This window comes from Lolium perenne, chromosome 4, assembly GCF_019359855.2.
Source record: "Lolium perenne isolate Kyuss_39 chromosome 4, Kyuss_2.0, whole genome shotgun sequence".
Taxonomy (NCBI): Eukaryota; Viridiplantae; Streptophyta; class Magnoliopsida; order Poales; family Poaceae; genus Lolium; species Lolium perenne.
Window position 1 is genome coordinate 61,760,731 of NC_067247.2, and position 22,245 is coordinate 61,782,975.

At 43.9% G+C, this 22,245-nt stretch overlaps 3 protein-coding genes across 5 annotated transcripts; 1 reads left to right on the plus strand and 2 right to left on the minus strand.

Annotated features, from left to right (window-relative positions):
• The first annotated feature begins 873 nt into the window (after positions 1-873).
• On the plus strand, positions 874-8,015 carry LOC127292724 (casein kinase II subunit alpha-2). Of its 3 annotated transcripts, none has more exons than XM_051322175.2 (10): positions 874-1,029; positions 1,125-1,240; positions 2,321-2,450; positions 3,153-3,347; positions 3,834-3,991; positions 5,660-5,750; positions 5,844-5,909; positions 6,875-6,957; positions 7,049-7,112; positions 7,196-7,354. In XM_051322175.2, exons 2-10 carry the CDS (start codon positions 1,155-1,157, stop codon positions 7,337-7,339), a joined length of 1,017 nt encoding a protein of 338 aa, XP_051178135.1. In that variant the 5' UTR covers positions 874-1,029; positions 1,125-1,154; the 3' UTR covers positions 7,340-7,354. The 3 variants fall into 3 exon arrangements, with proteins under 3 accessions (XP_051178135.1, XP_051178133.1, XP_051178134.1); XM_051322174.2 differs by adding an exon at positions 7,571-8,015 and having other exon boundaries at positions 879-1,240; positions 7,196-7,264; XM_051322173.2 differs by having other exon boundaries at positions 876-1,240.
• Positions 8,016-8,334: 319 nt separating this feature from the next.
• On the minus strand, positions 8,335-13,498 carry LOC127292725 (probable prolyl 4-hydroxylase 9). The gene is made up of 8 exons (XM_051322176.2): positions 13,216-13,498; positions 13,006-13,128; positions 11,424-11,581; positions 10,163-10,265; positions 9,495-9,590; positions 9,050-9,115; positions 8,861-8,980; positions 8,335-8,645 (listed from the first exon to the last, which is right to left on the minus strand). The coding sequence occupies exons 1-8, from the start codon at positions 13,348-13,350 to the stop codon at positions 8,556-8,558; spliced, it is 891 nt and encodes a 296-aa protein (XP_051178136.1). The 5' UTR covers positions 13,351-13,498; the 3' UTR covers positions 8,335-8,555.
• Positions 13,499-17,014: 3,516 nt separating this feature from the next.
• LOC127292726 (uncharacterized) lies at positions 17,015-21,689 on the minus strand. The gene is made up of 6 exons (XM_051322177.2): positions 21,309-21,689; positions 20,147-20,989; positions 19,927-20,012; positions 19,281-19,415; positions 18,319-18,797; positions 17,015-17,787 (listed from the first exon to the last, which is right to left on the minus strand). The coding sequence occupies exons 1-5, from the start codon at positions 21,582-21,584 to the stop codon at positions 18,623-18,625; spliced, it is 1,515 nt and encodes a 504-aa protein (XP_051178137.1). The 5' UTR covers positions 21,585-21,689; the 3' UTR covers positions 17,015-17,787; positions 18,319-18,622.
• Positions 21,690-22,245: the final 556 nt, after the last annotated feature.

A 22,245-nucleotide genomic window follows, 5' to 3' on the forward strand; every position in this document is an offset into this window, starting at 1 on the left:
TCTCTCTTCCCTTCTCTCTCCTTCAAGTTATCTAAAATAAATTATTTAATGTCTTATAGTCAGCTGACTGAACTTTATTGTACTTGCTCTTACATGACCTTCATGGAGGGTGAGAGTTGTCGGCTGCCGAGTGTCTTTGTCACGATTTGGAATAGCTGTTTTTGAGCGATTGACTGAAACAACCACGAACGAAACCAAGGCAGTCGGCACCAACGAAACGGACGAAAATTCGCATATGAAACACTTCGTACTTTATTATTAGGTGGGGAAGACTTAGGTAGGATCACCCTTTAGATAGGATCTATGAGAACAATTTTTTTGAAGCACAAAACATGTTCAAAATATTATGAAAAAAAATGACAACACACATATATGTTACATGTGCAAGACCAAAAAATTGCAGCTTTAAATTCGACATATACTTAGAGAACCAAAAAAAACAAATTTAGGTGTGAATAGTGTGAACTAGAATTCAATCAGGTATGACACTATTCATAGTCAGATTTGTCTTTTTTGTTTCTTCAAGTGTAGATCAAATTTTGAGCTGAATTTTTTTGGAGTTGTAGATACAATCCATAGGTATGTTGTATATTATTTTCAGATTTTTTCGCATGATAAAAATATGTTTTATGTGAGTTGATCCTATGATCTCACCTAATAGATAGATCCTATACAAGTCTCCCCCATTATTAGGTAGGTATAGATATAGATATAGATGAGGTATAGATTATTTTTTTATTTCTGAGAATCAAACACCTAGCTTCATGACACATACACTCCTATCATAGTTGTGTCTTTTTTGTTTTTCTATTTCGATCTTTTTTTTACCCTACAAATCAAAGAGTGGCATTGTTGGCTGGCCCATGTCGGCACGCCAGCAGATTCCAGAGTCTCCGTCCCGCTCCACCTCTCTGTCCACGCCAGAATTATTACTAGATCATCTTCACCTCTCCCCTCCACCAACCTTCGGCCGGAAACCCTAGCCCGCCCACGCCGCCGGCGATGGCCGCATGAGCGCTGCCCCTCCGAGTAAGCGCCCACCAGCCAGCTTCGTATTTTCGACCGCCGCCGCCGTCCTCATAGCCGCCCTCGCGTCCTCCCTCATCGCCCTATCCCCTCGGCAGGCTCCGCCCGCCGCGGCACTCAGGCCCATCATGTCGAAGGCCAGGGTTTACACCGACGTCAACGTGGTGCGCCCGAAGGAGTACTGGGACTACGAGGCGCTCACCGTCCAGTGGGGGTAAGGCGCTGACGTCATGCCCTAATCAGCAGCCATAGCTGCTAAGTTTTATGTTCTGTCTGCCTCTGTAAGCTGTGGGTTAAGGTAGAAGCCGAAGGATGGCTTGCTTGTTCGCCTGTGGATTTTGGTTAGTGTTCGGTGTGGGTTATTCATTGTGTCTGCAAGGATAGGGGTTTGTTAGTAGGATTTTAGTGAGATTCGCGGATTTATCTCTGATCACTGTCAGCTGCAGCTTCTGTGTGTTTGCGCGCATGCACGTCTGATAAGAAAATTAGATTGAAATAATGGAGTTTAACTTTGCAGTAGTGCTATTTTTTACCTTCTCAAGCATTATCTTTCACCCCATTTGTCTGGCATTAACTTAGTCAGCCGCTGGTGTAGTTGCAGAGTACATAGGCAGCTTTTGCGCTAGAGTTTCAGAGATTGATAGATGAAGTACGTAGCAGATAACCTGACAGATGTTGATCAGAACTTAGAAGTTAACAATTGTGCATACTCCGGTCATGCGGCTGTAAGATTGGGAAAACTTGTGGATGTAGTCATGTCCGGCCTTCACCTCAGCCCCTGCAACGCATAAGCATCAAAATCATCATGTACATGTATGTTGATCAAATGAGGATTATTATGCAAATAATTTAAAAAAAATGAAGGATCAACCCCAGAGCACCATGGATGATTACTTGAGATCTCCGGTGATGGACGGGTTTCACCGCTGCACGATGCATATGATATAGTAAGAGAACCCATATTAACTTGGGAGACATGCAGCAATTACATGATTTACTTAAAACGAAATTGGAGTGAACTAATTTGATTGGGTGTAGACCCTAAAATCTAGAGGGAGAATTCGTGAAAAGATTGCCTTTCATCGATCCTCTTCCTTTTTGATGGAACTGGCTGTTTTTTTCCTTTTGGAGGCGTGATTGAAAGAAAACAACCGGTTCAAAGAAAATGAAGAGAATCAATGAAAGACAAGTTTTTTAACGGTTTCTCCCTACAGATTTTGGCGCGTACAGCCTTTTATGCTTTTCATGTTACCATAGAAATATTATCTCTAACGATTACCACATCTCTAACCAGTGAGCAGGATGACTATGAAGTTGTCAGGAAAGTTGGAAGAGGTAAGTATAGTGAAGTGTTTGAAGGCATCAATGTTACCAATAGCGAGAAGTGTGTCATAAAGATACTCAAGCCTGTAAAGAAAAAGAAGGTACTATTAATGGATCTTTTAACTCTTGTTGAGGTATCAGACTATCAGCTACTCACTTGCATTTTGAACTGTAGATTTTTTCGATCCAGGAAGTATCCATCTAGCAACTAAATAGATTAATAAAACCAAAAATATTTCCATCTAGGGTAGAGCAAGCAACCAAGAAAATATGGGACAGAAACATAGAATGAATTGAGCAAACAACACTAGAAGATGAGGACTTTTCGATGAACTTCTAGAAGTGCCCAGTAGTGTTTGAGTGCCCAGTAGTATCCAGAAATTGTGAGTGTGCGAGACCAGCTGTGTTACAGTCTCCTCTCGGCATCCTGTGCAAGTCCTAGGATTGTCTTTTGACCACTCTTAGCTGGTTTTTATTCGTTGGTTTGTGATGGAGACCTTCCATTGTGCCATCCCTAGGTGCATATTAACGTATTATGAAAAATGCATAAAAATCAATATTTAAAATGTCAAAAAAATCTGAAATAAATCTCGCGTGTACATTTGGACATTCTATGTTATCACACAAGTTTTAGGGGAAAATGCACATTCTATGTGGCCTGTGTAAAAAGACAAAAAAAAATCCTGTGAATAGTCATGTTGGAGCATTTTTTTACAACGGACACAAAAAATATTCCTTTTTCCAAATAAAAATGACTTTCTTGGTGATGAAGTTCTTAACCTACCTGTCATGTGTTTATACAGATCAAAAGGGAGATAAAAATACTTCAGAACATCTGCGGAGGTCCAAATATCATTAAACTGCTTGATATTGTCAGAGATCAACATTCGAAGACTCCCAGCTTGATCTTTGAATATGTCAACAACACAGATTTTAAAGTGCTCTATCCCACGTTGACAGATTATGATATTCGCTACTACCTATACGAGCTACTAAAGGTTCTGTTTACCTTCCTACCTTACTTTACTGTGGTGTTTAAACACTTTGTCCTCTTGATTGGCAGAAAGAGCAATACTGTTCATTTCTTGAAACTGCATATATTTTTATTTATTTATGCTCCAATTACACCTGGTATTGTAATCAGCTCAAAATTATTAGCAACTCTAGTTCAGAATTAACACTTGATAAAAGATTTGGCCGTGAATCATAAATGAGCTTTATGATCTAGGATTTAGTAAGACAAACATTTACGAAATTCTTGTATTCTTAAAAGTGCTGGTTTCAATTCAGTCATCAGCAAGTATTATATTGTCCAAGATGAGTGCTAAGGTCTCTGCTAGTATATTTTAGTGCCTTCTGGTCATGGTTTCAGAGTTGTATGGAGTAATGTTATGATTTATTTTGTTAAGTAAGAACTGACAGCACCAATCGAGTTGCTATTTGTGACAATATTTCCTTTTTTGCTCCTGGTTCTACTGTTACAGGCATTAGATTACTGCCATTCACAAGGCATTATGCATCGGGATGTTAAGCCCCATAATGTTATGATAGATCATGAGCTTCGAAAACTTCGCTTGATAGACTGGGGCCTGGCCGAGTTCTACCATCCAGGCAAAGAATACAATGTCCGTGTTGCTTCAAGGTTTGTGTAGATACAAGTCAACAACTGTTTGGTTATGTTATTTCTTGTGTCCTGCAAAAATATATGCTCCATCCGTTCCTAAATATAGCAAAAGTGCCCGTGCGTTGCATCGGGAGAATCCAATACTCAAACGCTCGTGCAAACCATCCACGTTGACACTTCTCTTTGTCACCATCAATGACAATGATCACGGTTTCTCCTATTAATGAAGAACATAATCAAAGTGCCTCTTTATATGCATAGTTCATTTCTAAATCACGCTTTCTCCTATCCGTGGCATTGATGACTTCGATTGCGAGCTCGTCGATGCACCAACTTGTAATACCATAGATTTGTAATGATGGTGACGCCACATTTAAATTTTATTAAGATCTATGAATCAAAACGAATTTATAGTTACGCGTTCGTGTGTAGTATTTTAGCCGAGAAAATACCTTTAGATTAAAATCCGAAGAGAAAATAAGATGAGGCTAATGATGCAATAGCTTAAGCAAAAAAAGAAAAATAATGCTGAACTACAAATAACTTTCTTTATAAGAGACAGATTAAACAGCTGAAGGGCGGGCCTGGTGCAGCGGTAGAGCCTCACCGCCTGTGACCGAGAGGTCCCAGGTTCGAGTCGCGGTCTCCTCACATTGCACTTCGTGAGGGTAAGGCTTGACACTAACACCTTCCCCAGACCCCGCACAGTGCGGGAGCTCTCAGCACTGGGTACGTCCTTTTTAGACAGATTAAACAGCTCCAAAGCACTGAAAAGCTAACGAAAGTTAATGTGAAGCCGATGACCTTCACCTATATGGAAAAATCACTCTTGTAACAATGAAAAACTTGACAAAGTTCATTTTGGTGTAAGAAATACAGGGCATGGTCACACTTTTAGTACCTGGTCAAAATACGACGGACCCTCAGAAATCACGATGTGTCCTGCAAAAATATATACTCCATCCGTTCCTAAATATAGGTCGTATAGTTTTTGGCACGGAAATTAAAGAACGCACATGGAGGAAAGTTATATCATTTTTGGGCGAGATTACCCCAGACTAATAGACGTGAGAAAATAGAGGAGTTCGCATGAGATAAGAAAACGTAATCAGATCCGTAAAAAAAAATCTCTAGATGAGTGGTGCCACACAATATACCTTATATTTCGGATTTTTTCTCAAAAACTTATATGCCTTATATCAAGGAACGGATGGAGTATGATTTTTCTTGCTCCACAACTGAATAGGATTAAACCCTTTTGATCATGTGTATTGCACGACAATGATAACTTCAGAATATGGTATATTGTTGGGAGTCCACATTATGTTGACTCCACAACCAGAAGCAATATATGAGCAGAAAAACTTAACTCGTTTGAACTCACCGGTACTGTTGGAGCTGCCTAATGAAGTTCTTTTAGTGATGTTTCCATGCTCTAAAATATAAGCAATTAATAATTAAATCATAAATAAAAAATCTGACCAAATGATAAAGAAACGTACTACAAAATAACATGTTTTCACCACTACATATTCTTCATAGCTAATTAAGTGTATTGTCAACTGGCCTATGTACTTGCCTATATACATATCCTGCAATTTATTGATTATCAAGCTGCTTGTTCTGACTTTAATTTATTGTTTTAATTTTTAATATCTGATAGAAGCATTTTTTCATTTAATTCAGGTATTTCAAGGGACCTGAACTTCTTGTTGATTTGCAAGATTACGACTACTCTCTGGACATGTGGAGCCTTGGGTGCATGTTTGCCGGGATGGTATGTATGCATTATTATGAATACTGCGTGTGTATCCAGGATGTCCTGAGGTCCTTAACTGACTTAGTTCCTACTGATGTGTCATGGCTGCAGATATTTCGGAAGGAGCCATTCTTCTATGGCCATGATAACCACGACCAACTTGTGAAAATTGCAAAGGTGAGTCCCAGTTTGATTCCGGTATCCTCCATATCACTGGTTATATAAGAGCATCTCCACCGGTGACCCTCATATAGTAGCTGGCAGCACACATGCTGGCTATGTATTGGGGTTGCCGGCAGCAAATGCTGGCCAAAAAAATTAGAGTGTCCACCTATGGGTGCTGGCAGTAAATGGCAGAGGAGAGATGGGGGCGGGGGGAGAAAAGGAGAGAGGGGTAGGTGGGGAAAGACCCTTCGTACCGGGGTCGGTTGGGGGATGCCGGCTATTCTATTGGCCATGTAATGACTTGGATTCGCTATTGGGGACACCGGTGGGAGCAATTTTTTGGTTTGGACCCCAATAGTATGCTCTAAGGCTTGTACTGCTTGCTAGAAGTGTTTTAGTGATGTAACCTAGGGTTTGGATTTTTGTTGCTAAAACTGTTTCAGTGCTTGACCTGTTTTCATTAGCATGGAATGGATACTATGTTCTTGAGTTCGGTTAGGAATTCGATTACTCAGTCTGATTAGATAAGATTGCCTGTTTGATTAGAGAACACTGTGTTGTATGCAAGATCTGTCTCCTATATCAGAGTTGAAGTAGTTTGCTCAATAATCAAGAAAATAAGTTACCTGTCATCTTCCTTTCCACGTGCAGCCCATTGACATGACCACCTAGAACCTTCTCTTTGACTCCATCGATTCATCTCATCTCAAATAGAAAATGTGCTGTACCGAGCCAATTTGCAGCGAACCAATTTGCGGCCGAGATGGAACTAATGCAGTAACCAGATAGCATAACATACATTGATATTTGTCCTAAGGAGTTTTGCAGATGTTAAGCCTACCTGGCCTGTTTTGTTTTTTATTTATTTGCTACTCACTTTAATATGGAACAAAGCCACAATAACTTGGACACTAAATACCTTGATACTTTGACCAGCATAGTAGTATCTAATTCGTGCAACTCCCCATTATTCTCAGGTGCTTGGAACAGATGGGCTGAATGCTTATTTGAAAAAGTACCACATTGAGCTTGACCCTCACCTTGAACACCTTGTTGGAAGGTAAGTTGCGTGCTTGGGGATGTTAATAAGCTCACCTTCTGTTTTGAAGATTAAGAATTCTTACCTTTGCATCATTCCATATCTGTCACAGGCATAGCAGAAAACCCTGGTCAAAGTTCATCAATGCTGATAACCAGCATCTAGTATCCCCCGAGGTTAGTTAATGCCACCTGCATGACTAGTGTATGTCTGATTGTAAGTTCCCTGCTTGACTGTGTCGTTTCATGTATATTTGTAGGCCATAGATTTTCTCGATAAGCTTCTCCGCTATGATCACCAAGATAGGCTCACTGCGCGTGAAGCTATGGTAAGTCGAAGACCGAAGGGATTTTGTTTCGTTAGACTTGTCATAATGAAGTTGCAGTTTCTTACTTGCACATAATCTCATCAAGTGTTAGCAGGCCTATTCCTTGATTAGTGGGTGACTGCTGACCTGCACATAGCTAGTATACTCTTCAATCATTTGCACACAATATGTTCGATGCATTTGACCATATGTTAAGCCGTGATTATCTATATTGAGTTCGATATAAAATAATTTCGCACATCCAAGGTTGTATGACATGAATCATCTACTCTTAGAGTAATATGTTGCAAACGTGTATATATGCAGGCGCATCCATACTTCCTCCAAGTGAAAGCAGCGGAAAACAGCAGGTCGCGACCACAATAACATTCAGTCTGCACCGTGTTAAGTGGAGCAGTTGCTATCGCATGATGGAACTGTTGCTGTCAGCAACTTGATCCAACTATCTTCTCTACGACTGAGACGATGGTCAGAATCGCTGCATGGAAAAAAAATTGAAACCTTGTATCTGTAAACTTCAAACACCCTAATTTACTTTGATGGTTGTGGTTGTGAATGCAGTGACATGTATGTCATCTCTGTAACAGGGTTAGCAAATTGTCTGCAATGTATTATGGCGTGGCATTTAGTGGTAGCAGCCAAATGTACGGGCTATTTTTTACTGGTATTATTATGTGTGATTTTTGTAATACAACAGTGTATCATTATACTTTCAGCAATTGCTATAGCAAAAAGAAACAATAGAGCTGTAGCTATAATGTTTGAAAAGAGCTTCTCTTTGGAGCTTTAAACATCTGGAAATAAATCATATGGACTGTCATCTTATATGATTCAAACAGCTTAAAACAGGCATTGCCTCAGTTCCAAGTTAGTCAATGCAGATTTTTCAGAAAAAGTATGAGCAAACCTACACATTGAAACGCTTCTAGACACATGCATATCTAGAACAAATTAAGTCTCTTGCCCGCTTAAAACCGTTTAAACAACACACCCCTCAGCCCATGCACCAATGTGCAGACCAGTGATGAGCCACCATCATGAAGCAGCACACTTCCTGACATTCCGAAGGATTAAGAGGACCACCAATCTAAGATGATGTAAACAAACAGATACAGACTTGTCAACTAGCACATGTTACTGAGAAGTTGATTCACTTCCTACAACTTTTCATGAAAGCCCGTCAATTGAATAGATGTAGTGTACGAGTACATGATCGTTACAAAAATGTTTACTATGTGTGTGATCTATATGGGACGTTGAGCCCGTTAACCTCATTTACACCTTCTGATCTCTAATCCATTTTCACCTTCTGATCTCTAATCCATTTTGTGGCGACCCATTTCTCTCCTTTGACCACCGGGCAGCTTCCGTGAAGTGAAGTCTGCAGTAGCACATCCACAACAGAATTAGAAATCCACGACATAGTTTGGTTGTGGCCTGTGGGGCCATATGGTACCACTATGAGAACAAACATATGCAAGTCTAGGTATCTTTCGCGGACTCCGGTGATCACTTCAGATGGAAGTTCAACTTTGGCAAATCCTACATCGAATAAAAATTGTAACGTAAAGTCGAATTTGTGTGCCAAGAACGTACCGGATCAATGGTGCCATTTACCATAAGGGAGTAAAACAAGAGGCCATCGCCCTTCCTTGGTTTTACCTTTAAGCCAATGCACTGTTCATAGTCATAGCCTATATCCATGTTTTCCCCATTCTGCAAATCAACAAAGCATTCATCAGAATCTACTCAAACAATGCAGAGCAAAAATTCGTTAGTACCCACCTCATACGGGAACATAGTTTCTCCACCTTCTTCGACGTCCGTGAGATAGAGCAAGAAAGATGCCACCTGTGGAAATGCAGTTCAACGATTCCTTAAAAACATTCAACGGAATCATGTAACTGAAGTCCTCTTTTGTAGACTATTCATCAAATGGACTATAATATCAACATGATAAACAGACAGGAATGCAGGGGATAAAACTTAATGATAAAACTTGCTACGTCAGAACTCCAGCCCAGCTCCCCGTCCACATAATAAATAAGGGCTAATGACCAGATGGTTCCCCAAGGCTGACTGATATTTTAAAGAGCTAATAGATCCCTTAAGCTGTAAGTTTGGGTCAAAATAACCTCTATGTTGATGTTGTAAAAAGAAATCCATCTGCTCAACATCAAGAAACAATAAGCTCCAATTTAGGCAGAATGCAAGCGAAACTAGAACATACCCTTTGGCTTTTTTGTGGACCATACTGAGCCGGGTCAAACGCGTCATAGTGTGAAGCATACTTCTGTCCAATCTCATAGCGGAGGATGTTAAAGGGCTGCCACATATGACAAACGTAACCAGATTATCAGTGAAATATTACAGCAGAATAGCTTGTTTTCTTATGTCTTATTCAGAAACGACTTATTTTCAAGGAACTACAGAAGGAGAGGCCCCTACTGCTGATGTACTAATGAAGGCAATTCAAGAACTCCCGACTTATCTCAGAAATACATGTCAGTATAGGTATGATTGTATGAACCTGAAGGTTCAATGGGGATGAAAGCCAGTAATCACACTCAAGAAACAATGAATATATCAACATGAGAAAAAAAAAAGTTCGAGCAAAGGGAAACAACTAGTAAAGGTAGATAACTTATGTACAATATGGACAGTCTACAACCACAACACCGTGCATGTTCCTGCTAATCTTACTACACAAAAGTAAATTTCTCTTTAAGTTATCTTTGCATATGATGTAGACAAATTCCATTCTTTACACAGGAACTAGCCATATGCCAACATCATGTCAAAAATTCTGGTTAGTTCAATAGGAAACAGTGCCAATTAATGGAGAAAAAAAAAAAAGGACTGAACGTGGTATGCAATCACTAACTTACGGAGTAGTACCTCTCCATTACTCCTTGGTATCGTGGTAGCCTTTGCAATCTTCTTTTCAACTTCTGCAAGGGCTCCAGTTGGATCTTCATCAGCACTGAGGAATGTGCCTGAGCTGTTTGGCAATATGATACAAGTACAACCATTAGCTCATTGCAGAATCAGAAAAGGTCGTAGGGGTTTAGCTATACTTATACTCATAGTTGTGCATGCAATGCAAAGCTGAAGTTCTTGCTATAAGAGGCATAAATTACTACAGATCGGGACAGTGAAGCCAAAATAAGAGTAGTACTTCTGTAGTTTGAGCTTTTGGACATGTCAGCCATTTCACGTGTTAAAATGGGTTGACCAAAACCATGAAGAACACCCTTGATCAGAATGTCAAAGTAAATTATATGCTTGACACTTCTAGATGTCAATACTCTAATAAACCGTGTGGGTTTTACACGACCACATAATTTGTCTTCTTCCCGATCTTTTGACGCCTCAGACCCTAATTGGCCAATACCGTGCCAACATGTCACTGGGTGTGTGTGTGTGTGTGTGTGTGGGGGGGGGGGGGGGGGGGGGTCACGCGCTCTGCAAAGGCTTGCATGGAAACTCGCAACCAAGGCTCCAGGGTCTTGCCATCTCTCTCTCTCTCTCTGCAACTACGTGTTCTGGTGCCGACCACTTTCCATCTGCTCAAGCTCTGGTGCCCACCGGCTACCGCCTCCATACGGTCAACCTCCCGTTTCGCACCAGCTGCAACCGGCAGCCAGTATTAAAATGAAATATTTGTAGGACTTGTGGCTTTGCTTCAGTATTCAATCTGGTAGAAACGATTAAAAATCTTGAAGTAATTCGTTAAGGGTAACTACGAACCTCAGTGACAGATAAGATTAAGGATTTGGTACATATAAGAATCAAGTCGCACTTATTAAGCCCTTTCAAAACCAAATACATATCTGATCTCACCATGTATTTGGCATTTCACAATCCCTAATAAGCCATCTCAAAATATCTGAATATTATGGAACTAGGTGAGTATTTTCCTGAGAGTACTAATGCTGGAGTGATGGTGTTGAGTACTAAAAGAAGTGAACAATTTAGTAGATACTAAACTGGACCAACTTCGTTTGCTTGAAGTTTACATGTTACACTTTAATCAAACTAACCTGTGCAACTTAAAATACTCCAGTAATAATTACCTGCTAGCCTCTAACTGACTGGTCATTATCTATCCTTTATGATGATCGCAGACTGTAAATAAGGAATTCGCGCAAGGAGTTACCTTGTCCTTATTCCTTTGGTAGTCTCTTCGGTTTCTCCTTTCCTTAATGCCAATGTTGATGGCCTAAGCCGCGCCTTAGCAGTTTTTACTACGTTGTCACACTGTTCTGCTGTTGCAAATTGGGGAAAGTACAATGCACGAGGTTGCCAACTCAAAATCTGCTCAAGAGATCACAGTTACATTATTAAAGAAACTAAAAGAGGTAAGTGAGATTATGATACGGCAGAAGGAAAACATACATCACACAACCAAAAGGCTCAGTGCAACTTATTAAAAGAAGTTAGTGTTGCCATTCTTAAGGGGTCGGATAGTAGACAGCAAAGTAAGAAGCTGAACGTGAGATTAGAATGCGTACAGGACACATATGATCACTTTTTCCTCAATGTTTTGTAACTGCACCTAATTAACATAAATTTTCAAAATATTTGAGGCTTTCAAGTTACAAACTCATGAAAGGGTGCACATGTACATAGGTTAATATTAGACTTCGCAACACGAGATTCGCGTATACTTAGGGATCTAGTGCCCATTTATTAGGTACATGGGTTACAACAATGAAAACTAGCAGTTCCATCTTTCACTCGTAATGAATTTCTTTGAGTACCAAATAGCCAATGGCAATTTTCCAATATATAGACCACGCAGGTAACAAACAACTAGATGAACAGTGTCTTTTTGTTGTGAATAAGCTATTTCCCACGCAATTGACCAGTTCCAAAAATAATAGGAGCATAGCTAAACAACACAAGAGGCAGTTACTGAAGACTCGCACATGAGGCAGAAATGCGGGGTTACAGGCGCAACGTACTACTCACAGAATACACACCTCTTGCATTTGTTGGTAACTGCCGTGATGCACAAAGGTCGTGAAATTTCAAATGCCTGGTATTCTGGAGTATTATACATTTACACTACACTAGCTATAGCAACCACCAGTTTAGTTGCCCAAAAAAACGGTATGTAACAAACTATTGACACCAAATCCCACATGATTGGCTAATTCCACTGGTAATAGGAACCTAGCTAAATCACGCAAGAGGCATTTACTGATGACTCACACGAGAGGCAGAACCGCGGGGTTACAGGCGCAATGTACTGCTCACAGAATCCACACCTCTTGCATTTGCCAGGGAATGTCATGCTGCACAAAGGTCATGAAATTCCGCATGCGTGATATTCCATTACACATTTACACTACACCCAAGCCCATGAAAATTGCATGCGAGCTAACAACCCACCAGTTGAGTCGCCCACAGAAATGCTGCGTATAAAACTACTCACGCTAAATCCGGTGTATCAACAGCAAGTTCTAATTCGGCAGGTACTCTGCACCAGCAAGTTAGTCCAACAGCACGCGGCCGTCAGAACAAACCTTCCTGACGAATTGCACAACCCAAGGAGGAACTAATGTCGCCGCCAAATGCAGCGCACATCATCCTGACGTGGAAACAAGCGCAGGTCACATTTGGTCCCCATTGCTAGACTGGTCGGTAGCCACCGGCACGGCAAGACTAAATTAAATTCCGAAAAAAAAAATACCGACGACGCAATCAGGATGGAATTCATCAGAAGGAGCGGTGACCTGGTGCGGGATCAAAGAGGGCGCGGGATCGCCGGACTCCCCGTACGCCATCTCCGGCCAGGCCGCCTCCATGAGCCGCTCCCTGCGCAGCGGCCGCTCCACGTCCTCCTCCCCCTGCGGATCCTGCCAGCCGCCAGAGGCGCCCCAGATCAGATGCTCGCGTCGCGTGCCACGAATCTGAGAGAGATGGGGAGGCGGACGCTGCGGTACCTGGGTGAAGAGGAGGGAGCCGAAGAAGCCGGCGAGGAAGAAGAGGGAGCAGCAGACGAGCACCACTGGGAGCCGCAGCCGCGTCCGCATCAGCCCCCCGCCGCCGCCGCTCCTGATGGCTCCGCCGCCCTTCATGGCCGCGCCGGGGCGCTCTCGACTGGTGATGGGCGCGCGAGGTGGGGGTCGGCGAGACGACGAGGGCAGAGCGAGGCGAGGCGACGCGAGGAGAGATGGAGCTCGGGAGGAGGCGGGTCTTCTCTTCTGTAGGCGTCTCGGAAATGGATACTGAAATTAATGTGGAGTTAGGCGGGCGGGCGTGCGTTTGTTAGTACGGCGCAGCGAATTGGCATAGGCTGATCTCAGGACTCTCTAGCGGCGAGACGCATTTCGGACACCCAAAATGTCCGCGGCGTTCGTTCGCGTCGCCTAACGGATGTGGAAATGGTCGCGCGTCCGTTTCCGTATGGGACTGGCTCCGGTGGGGCGCCGCATATTCGGGCAAGCCAGAATTCAAAAAAGAGGAACTAACGACAACTTTGCACGAAATTTTACAGCCGCAAATTAAGGGCTGAAACAAGTTCATCACACTTTGCACATGTCACGGCGCAAAGTGGAGTTCAAAAGGGGCACAACAAGATCTGAACAGCAATAAAAATGTCCAAAAGGAGGCCAAGGTGTTGGGCGCAAGGCGCCGACGATCAGGCGTCTCGCGCGCGGATTTCGGTGCGCCTCTTGATGAACCAGACTCTGGTGTCGTCGTCGACGTTGCTCAAGTCGGCTAGCATGATCCTAGTGTCCTCTGCAAGGATCTTGGTCTTGGCGTCCATCCTCCTAGCCTTGTCGTCAAGCAATTTGGCCTCGGAGTCTGCCTTCTGGACCTCAATTACCTCTTTCGCGAGGTTGTGGTAGATGGCAGCTGCGGCCTCTTTTTCCAGACGCCTCTTCTCGTCCCTAGCAGGCAAGGCGGACGATTGTCGGCCATTATCTTCTCCATACTCTGGGTGAACGTAATGGCCTGCGTCTCTCGGACAAGATCGGCCTTGGTAGCCTTATGGCCTCGTGGACGAGGTGGAAGGGCTGGACGGCCTTGATCGTCGTCTTCGCCGTCGAGGTTGATCGCTGTCCCATTCCTCACAACTTTGTTGTAGGACGCAAAGCTTATCATCCACTTGTTGTTGTTCTTGAGCACGTCCCAGCAATGGACCATATGTTAGCCTTTCTTATGCGTCGCCCTGAACTTCTCCAAGGCGCGGGATACCTGCAATCATAGCCGCCAATGATGTACATACAATGATGCAAATAGTGTAGAATGATGATGGTTGTATCGCGTTTACCACTGTCATGACGCCAGCGCCACTTACGGGGTTGTTAATAGCATGTTCGACCGCCGAGCAGAACTTGCTTGTCTCTTGTTTGATGTAGTTTCATCTTTTTCGGAGGGACTCTTCCGTCCGAGGGCTTGTGATATGGTAGGGCGGGTGCATCCTGGTCTCGTTGTACTGCTGCAAGACCTTGGCCCAATAGACCTTGCCCTTTTGCTGCGCGCCATTAATACAATCATGGGTCGTTGCCAGCCATGCTTCACACAAACACTTATCCTCATCATCGACGAAGCCTTGTGTCCTGTGGCTCTCCCCCTTCTTCTTCGTAGCAATGTTAGGCTGTGTTGGCGCGTCGTCGAAGTCGTCGACGGACACGGGTGTTGGCTGCGTCTGCTGGGTGGCGAACAGCCGTGCGGTTTCGATGTCGTCCGCATCTTGCGTTGCTGCCCAGTCATCATGCGGGCCTGTCCCGGCCCGATCATCGTGGATGAAGCCGCCGCCATAGATAATTTTCTGGATGTCTGAATCATGGCGGTCCTTCCAATAGTCCTACGAACGACCGGACATCAGACGCATGATACACGGCACTCGCACACATTGACAGAGCTCAGGTACCGGGTCGTCCATCGTCGGGGCAGGCGGCGCCATTTCGTTGAACAGGATGCGGGGCTGCGGCATGCTCTCCTCCGGCACCTGGCGCGTCTTCTGTGTCGCGCCCGGGCTGGAGTCACCGCTTCTAGGCGTCCGGTTGAGGTCGGGAACCGCCGCCCCGGTCAACTTCACCGGCGGCAGGCCGGAGGCGAACCACGACGCCGCGTGGCCCTACAAGGGAGCGGGAGTTCCAGGGCGCAGCTGGGAACTTACCAAGCTCACCGACGAGGCCGGAGGCGCGACGCTGGCGATCCCCTCTCTCTTGACGAGCATGTAGCCCTCCGCTAAGGTCGGATGGAGGGCTACTTGCGCGACGCCGGCTTTGATCTGCATCTGCCAGGCCTGCTGGTTGGCGGCCGCGGCAGTCTTGATCTTCTGGTTCTTACGCCGGCCGCGACGCTTCGCGGCCTCCATGATTTTCTCCTTCAGGGAGAGCACCTTCTTTGCCGCCTTCGGCTTTGCCTCCCGACCGCCGCCGGTGGCGGCCCGCTTTGCTTCCGTCGGAGCTAGGGATGGCACCCGCAAGGTATGGGTACGGGTAGAGCCATCCCATACCCGTACCCATCGCCTTAAATCTTACCCGTCACCTGTACCCATACCCGTTAATGGGTACAAGTTTTTCCCAGACCCGTCACCCAACAGGGTAAATGGGTACCCGTGGATAAAAAAACCCGTTCTTACAATACAACAAATTGATAAAAAATATAACAGAATGTGAACCTATCCTAAATAGTGGTCTAATCCTCACTAACCTACTAGAGAATGTGAGACCGGTAAGCGTGAGGTTCAGCCTAGCAACATAAAGACATAATAACATAAAGACATAATTAGGGGGAAAATTAAATAGTTTAGAATATTACAATGACCCACTGGTTAAGTTTAGATGGGTAAATGGGTATGTGGGTATGGGTTCTACCATCCCATACCCGTACCCGCTCTATCCGATGGGTATGATATTTTCCCATTTACAAACTCATGGGTAATATTTTATCTCATACCCGTACTCTTATTGGGTTTTTACCCGATGGGTACGCGGGTCATGGGTACCCATTGCCATCCCTAGTCGGAGCTGTAGCCTCCATTGTGGCTATGGTCGTGGCTACGGAGGAGTGTGGGACGGCAGCGGGTGCGAGGATTTGCTTCGCATCCATGGCGGTGGCTGCGGCGGCGAGGACGTCCATCGCTTCTGGACTGCTCGCGCCGGTCTAGTTTGCAATTCACGCGGGGAATGGCCTCCTGTCACTGACGCGCGGGTTCTACGTTTTTTCGGCGGACACTCCGCGCGACCGCTGAGCGTCCGCGGAGACGCAAACCTGGCGTATATTTGGGCCAGGTTTGCGTCTCCGCGGACGGCCCGGTCACTTTGCGTCGCCCCGCTGGAGCAGGCCCCAGACGCATTTTCGGTCACGGCGGACGAAAACTGTCGCTCAGCGACCATTTGCGTCGCGCCGCTGGAGATGCCCTCAGTCTCAGACGGGTGCGTGCGAATCAATCAACGACGTTCTATGCTCACATACCGGTTTTCACGAAAAATAGACATGTCCTTTGAAGGAAGTAGCAACTGGCCAGTCTGTGAGTTCATGACTCTTTATGCTGTGCTTTTGATCAAGGTGGGAAAACTACATTCGAAAGTACTTGCCCATGATTCTGATTTTGTTCTACATGAACCGCAAATTAACATAGTTTTTTTTAATTAACATAGAATTTTTTGGTCATCTTAACAAATGAAGATACTTCTTATTTTGAATGGAGCGAGTACATAACGTCATGTGTTGTCCGCATGAGGAATTCAGTCCTGGAACTACAAAACTGACCAAAACAGGAAATTCATGGAAAGTATATAGTCTGCCATTGTTGAGCAAAGACGCGGTAACTTCACGGGGACTTTAAAGGAACACTATTGTTCTCAGTTTTCACAGCATTCGGAGAAATTTCTACAGTAGACAACCACAGCCCCAACTTCAATTACAGACATTTTAATTGCACATTTCATACGTGATAGCACATCTAAGCTAACTAATATAACAATTAAGGCCATTAGCAAAAAAGCACAAGCCACGGACAGTTAGTTCAAAGCCAGTGAGAGATTTCAGCTGTTCAAATGCTTGAAAGGGCTTCGCTGTTCCTTCTTCCTCCATGATACCAGACAGTTTGGATTTTTGGCTATCTCAAGTTCTCAAGTCAATATGTTTCTTACTGAAAGGCGTGTGCTCTTATTTCCTAGGAGGTTTTGGTTTCCAAAAAAAAAATCCTGGGAGGCCGATACAAGAAAGTGGAGTACTGGAGCAAGTCTATAGTACAAAGCACAAACCAAGTACCATGTCACACTTCACAGATTTGCGGCTACAGCCATTCGTCTTTCTGAATATACCAGTCAGCAGGTGCCGCCACCTCTTCTCTACTGCTGTAGTGGTAACATTGGTATGCAAAGCAGACGAAAGTCCGCTCAATTAAGCCAAACAATACGCCATGTCCCTCCACTGGCACCACGACATGGCTGTAGAATGTTCCATAAGTGTCGATTAAGATACTTTCAAACATATACACATGTGCACTATGTTGGATTGTTGGACACCAACACCAATGCAAAAACATGCCGCTGCAAAATCAGCATACAAATGGTTAATTACTGCATACCAATGTATGGCATGCTACAAATTTCTATGTAACCAAAATGTACAGATATGCAAAAGAAAAACTCAAGTACAATTTTATATCACTGTAAAATAAAACAAGAAAATGTGGATTAAAGATTTATAGTAACATGCCAGCAGTTATATGCTTTATGCCTCTGCGGTAGCATATCTACAAAATCAAACAGTTCCAGTCACGTATAATTGATTTTACCACTCTAAGATCATAGCAAACTGACCAGACGTTTACCCAAGGCCCAGAGAAGTGTTCCTCCTCCCCAGAAGATCAGATTCACTTGCGCACTACGGAAATGACAGGTGGAGAGGCTTACATAAATTTAGGCTGCAGTTCTTCATCTTTGACGTATAGTTTTCGAGTTTATGGTTCATAGTTGTGTAGTGTTGGATGGTCTTCTAAACAATAAACTATTCGCTAGAAGTTGTAACCAATGAACAAATAACACGATGCTAGAATGTCAAGGGTATAGCTAGTTTACCATCGTATGATCAGCTATTTCATGCAAACTGCTTGCAATTCCTGCCATCGGCCTGGTTAATACTGTTTACCAGTTGTCGACATCAAGCATGCAAAACAGTGAACAGCCTTAAGAAGGTTCTGGGCTTCTGGTAATGATTTGTGGAGAGCTGCATTATTAAATCCCTAATTCATTATCCAGTGCCACAATGCTGTATAGCTACAATCTCCCAAAAGATAGGATTGTCAGAACCAATAAGGCAGCACAGCTTAGAGAAATTGTCGAAGAAGGATATCCTATTCCTAAAACTGCTGCTCATTTCTCATCATGTTCCCATATCAGCTCCTCTTTTCCCATCAAATATTTGTTTGCTTAACTGACGGATATGAGATAACTGCAGATCTAGGAAATTCCTGATGTTCCATTTTCTTCTTCGAGCATCCTCAAGGTCTAGAGATCTGTATGCCAGAGCCACCAGATACAGTGCGGGATGCAATCTCCTGCGATTTCGGTTAAAAGAATCTAAGTGCACAGTGACACAATATATGAATGGATAGAATATACAGAGTGACACGTGTATTTAAAAATTATGAAAAGGCAAGTCTTAACCAAAATGAATGAATAAACTCCTACTTAAAAAAAGTAACATAAATATGATGGCGTCTAAAAAAAGTATGGTTTGCAGTCCTTACAAGCTGCGACTCAAACTTCTACAAAAACAATCCAGAAGCAACAATTCAATAGATTTTCAATGTGAATGCATGTCCAGAGTAAATCTCAAATAAAATATGCCGTATTGTACAAGAACCTGGGACTACAGAAGAAACTAGACATTAAGTTTGACTCCGAAACTGCAAAGCTGGGAAATCACCAACCTGGATGACAATGACTTATCTGTCTGTTTATGCAGATGTAACAAGAGAAAGGAAAGATCATCAACCAAACAAGCCAAGATAGGCCATATAAGAATGTATAAAGCTTACTTTTCAGATTGCTCATTGACACCATCCCACTGTCTTGGTGATAGAACTGTCCTCCCTTTCCTGTCTCTCCCAAATGTCTCAATGTACCAACCACCAGTGTCATGCATGTAGCAACGCGGCTCAAAAAGCCAATACCTGCAAGCGAAGAATATTATATGAAGGTTTACTATTGCCATACTCTATATACTATTTTTGGGGGCAAGAATGATTTCTATATTCATAATCACAGGTGAATACGTACTGAATCCATTTTGACGATCAAATTACTTGTTGAGGTGTACTACAATTCTTTGATTCACTAATGTTTGGACGGGGGAAAGATTCTTATATTCACTAGTAATGAACTGAACACCTATATGAAAATCTTCTTTCCCCGTGGTTTACACTTCATGCTTACACGCTTGACTTCCAAATTATGTGAATTTGCTTTGATTGAGTGTGTCACAGGGAGTTCAAATTCTGCAAGCATAAATGACAGAGTGTACGGACGCAATGCTCTTTATTGTTGTAATTTGAGAGGCATCGAGAATTAGCGATTTACAACAAAAAAGTAAACAGTTGACCACAACTGGCACCTCAATCTCATGGTTCCATACACATGAAGTATGCGTGCAACCCACACGGGAACATAGAAATGAAGGCATACCTGCTAGGTGGCAACCGAGCCCTACTACATCGACACTCACAGGGTGAAACTTTGTCTCCAACTTGATACCAGTGCATGTGTTTAACCTACAGATTTGCATCAATATTTAACACAAAAGTGCAGTCTAGAGATGTGCCACTTGAATTACACTAACTGATACATAAACTGTAGCTAACCCATTTATACTTTGTTTAATATAATGTGGAAAAGGTATCCATACCATCAGTGTCCTATGCTTCACAATTAAATGGGTCTCTGTTCCACGGCCATCGTAGACATAGCAAGATCCTTCCTCCCCAGTGGTGTCCAACCCAGTGATTGTTCCCAGAAGAAGATGCTCATGTGTCCCATCAGATGCAACCACTTCATTTGGGACAAGAAACACATGTATGTGATCTTCGACGTCTGACTTATTGATGCAATTGCACTTGGGCCTCCTATTTGCAGTGGCCACTACTCTCCCACAGATTCGCAATTCAACATCCTTGTAGGCATCTGATGGGGGATTCTCACTATCCTCGTCCGCTTTCTTGTGAATATTTACAGGACTAGGTATTGAATCTTTCTCCGTGTTTATTGTAACGTTTGGAGTAACCACGTAAGTTCCAAAACCAGCATGTGGCAGCTTCTGATGACAAGCATCTGGCAGCTCTTGGACGCTATCAGCTAGACTAACAATACCAAACAGATCGCGGCCTGATACAAGGTGCAATAGCTCAGAGGTCTCATATACAGACCTCTCCTCAGCCTCAAAACAATCAGGAAGGAAATCCATGGACTCGACCTCTGGGCCATAGTACGCAGCATGGACTGCGGAGTACAACTCACTTTCAAGCCTATCAAAATAACTTGAGCCCGTGGCGATCCTCTTTTTCGTGACAATGTCATCGACGGTAAGCCTATACCATTTAAGCCATTCGACAACATTACTTTCTCTAGGCGCCGCAACGCCTGAACCATATGGATATACACTCTGCGATGGCCTAGGATGCTTCTGCATAACTACCCTCTGTGAACGCAGGAAGCTATCATAGTGAGCCCTTCGCTGCGAATCGGATAGAATCTGCAACACCGGAAAAGCAGCCGTGAGCCATGAGCCGTGAGCAATCCACAGAACACAATTTTGGGCTTCTGGATGGTTGCTTCTTGCTTCGTAATAAAGTGAACCCTATGCTATGCAAGTGCACGTATTAGCACTGAAGCAATTTCCACTTCCCAGATGAACAATTCATTTGGGCGAATTCCCAATTGGTCATTTCTCTACACAGTTTAGAACCGGTTGTTGCCGTATTTAAAGCAAAATTGGAATCAGCACGGTTCGAGGTTGGCTGGTACTAAATCATGCATCCGAGCCAGCACAGCTGAATTGAAGGGATATATACCTCGTAGGCGGCGAGGATCTGAAGAAACCGGCGGGAACCGGCGGCGGCAGCGACATCGGGGTGGGTCTCCTTGGCGAGGCGGTGGAAGGAGGCCTTGATCTCCGTGGTGGAGCTCGTCTCCCCCACCCCGAGCACGTCGTAGGCGTTGCTGGACGCTCCCTCGCCGTCACGGGCGGACGTGCTCGCCGGCCGGCAGCGCGACGCGAGCGGGAGCGGGAGGACCGCGTTGCCGCGGAGGAGGAGGAGTCGCCGGAGCTCCGCCGCGCGAAGCGCCATAATTGTTCTGTTGCCGGTGCTGTCTTTGGCGCGTGGGGCCGGAGTGGCGTAGTGACACCGTTGGCCGCCTATCGGTGCGGCGGCGACGGAAATGGACGGTTTTTTTTTTTTTTTGATGAGACAAAATTGACGAGAGGTTAAACCGTGGAAGAAGATGACGTGGAGGGCTGAGAAGCTAGCCGCGCATTCGTAGCCCGTTGCCGTCCAGCTAGCATATAATGGCCCGCCAATATATTTGGGCCGGTGAGAGAGTTTTACATTAGAGGGTTCTACATCGACGTTTTTCTACCAAAGCTTTCTTCTGTTTTTAGATATTTTTTGAGGGATTTGCTCCCTCAAATCTTTCATTATTTAATTTGCATTGTGATTCGTGCTAGTTATAAGGTGCAACATGAGTCGTAACTAAAATTTGATGACATCATCTGACCGAGAATGAAGTTAGTTCTCAGTCGACTGAGAAATAGTCACATCCCATTTTTAAAAGAATAGAAGCCATATATTAAAAAAAATCATCTTTAGAAAGTCCTAACTCAAATAGAATAAAATTTCTAGCGGGAATAAGTCGTCGTATCCAACCGCACAAATGGCATGTCGCGAGCCTAATACAATGTTACACAACCTCTGGCAATGCCATGGCCAAAAGATTGTTATACCTATGGCC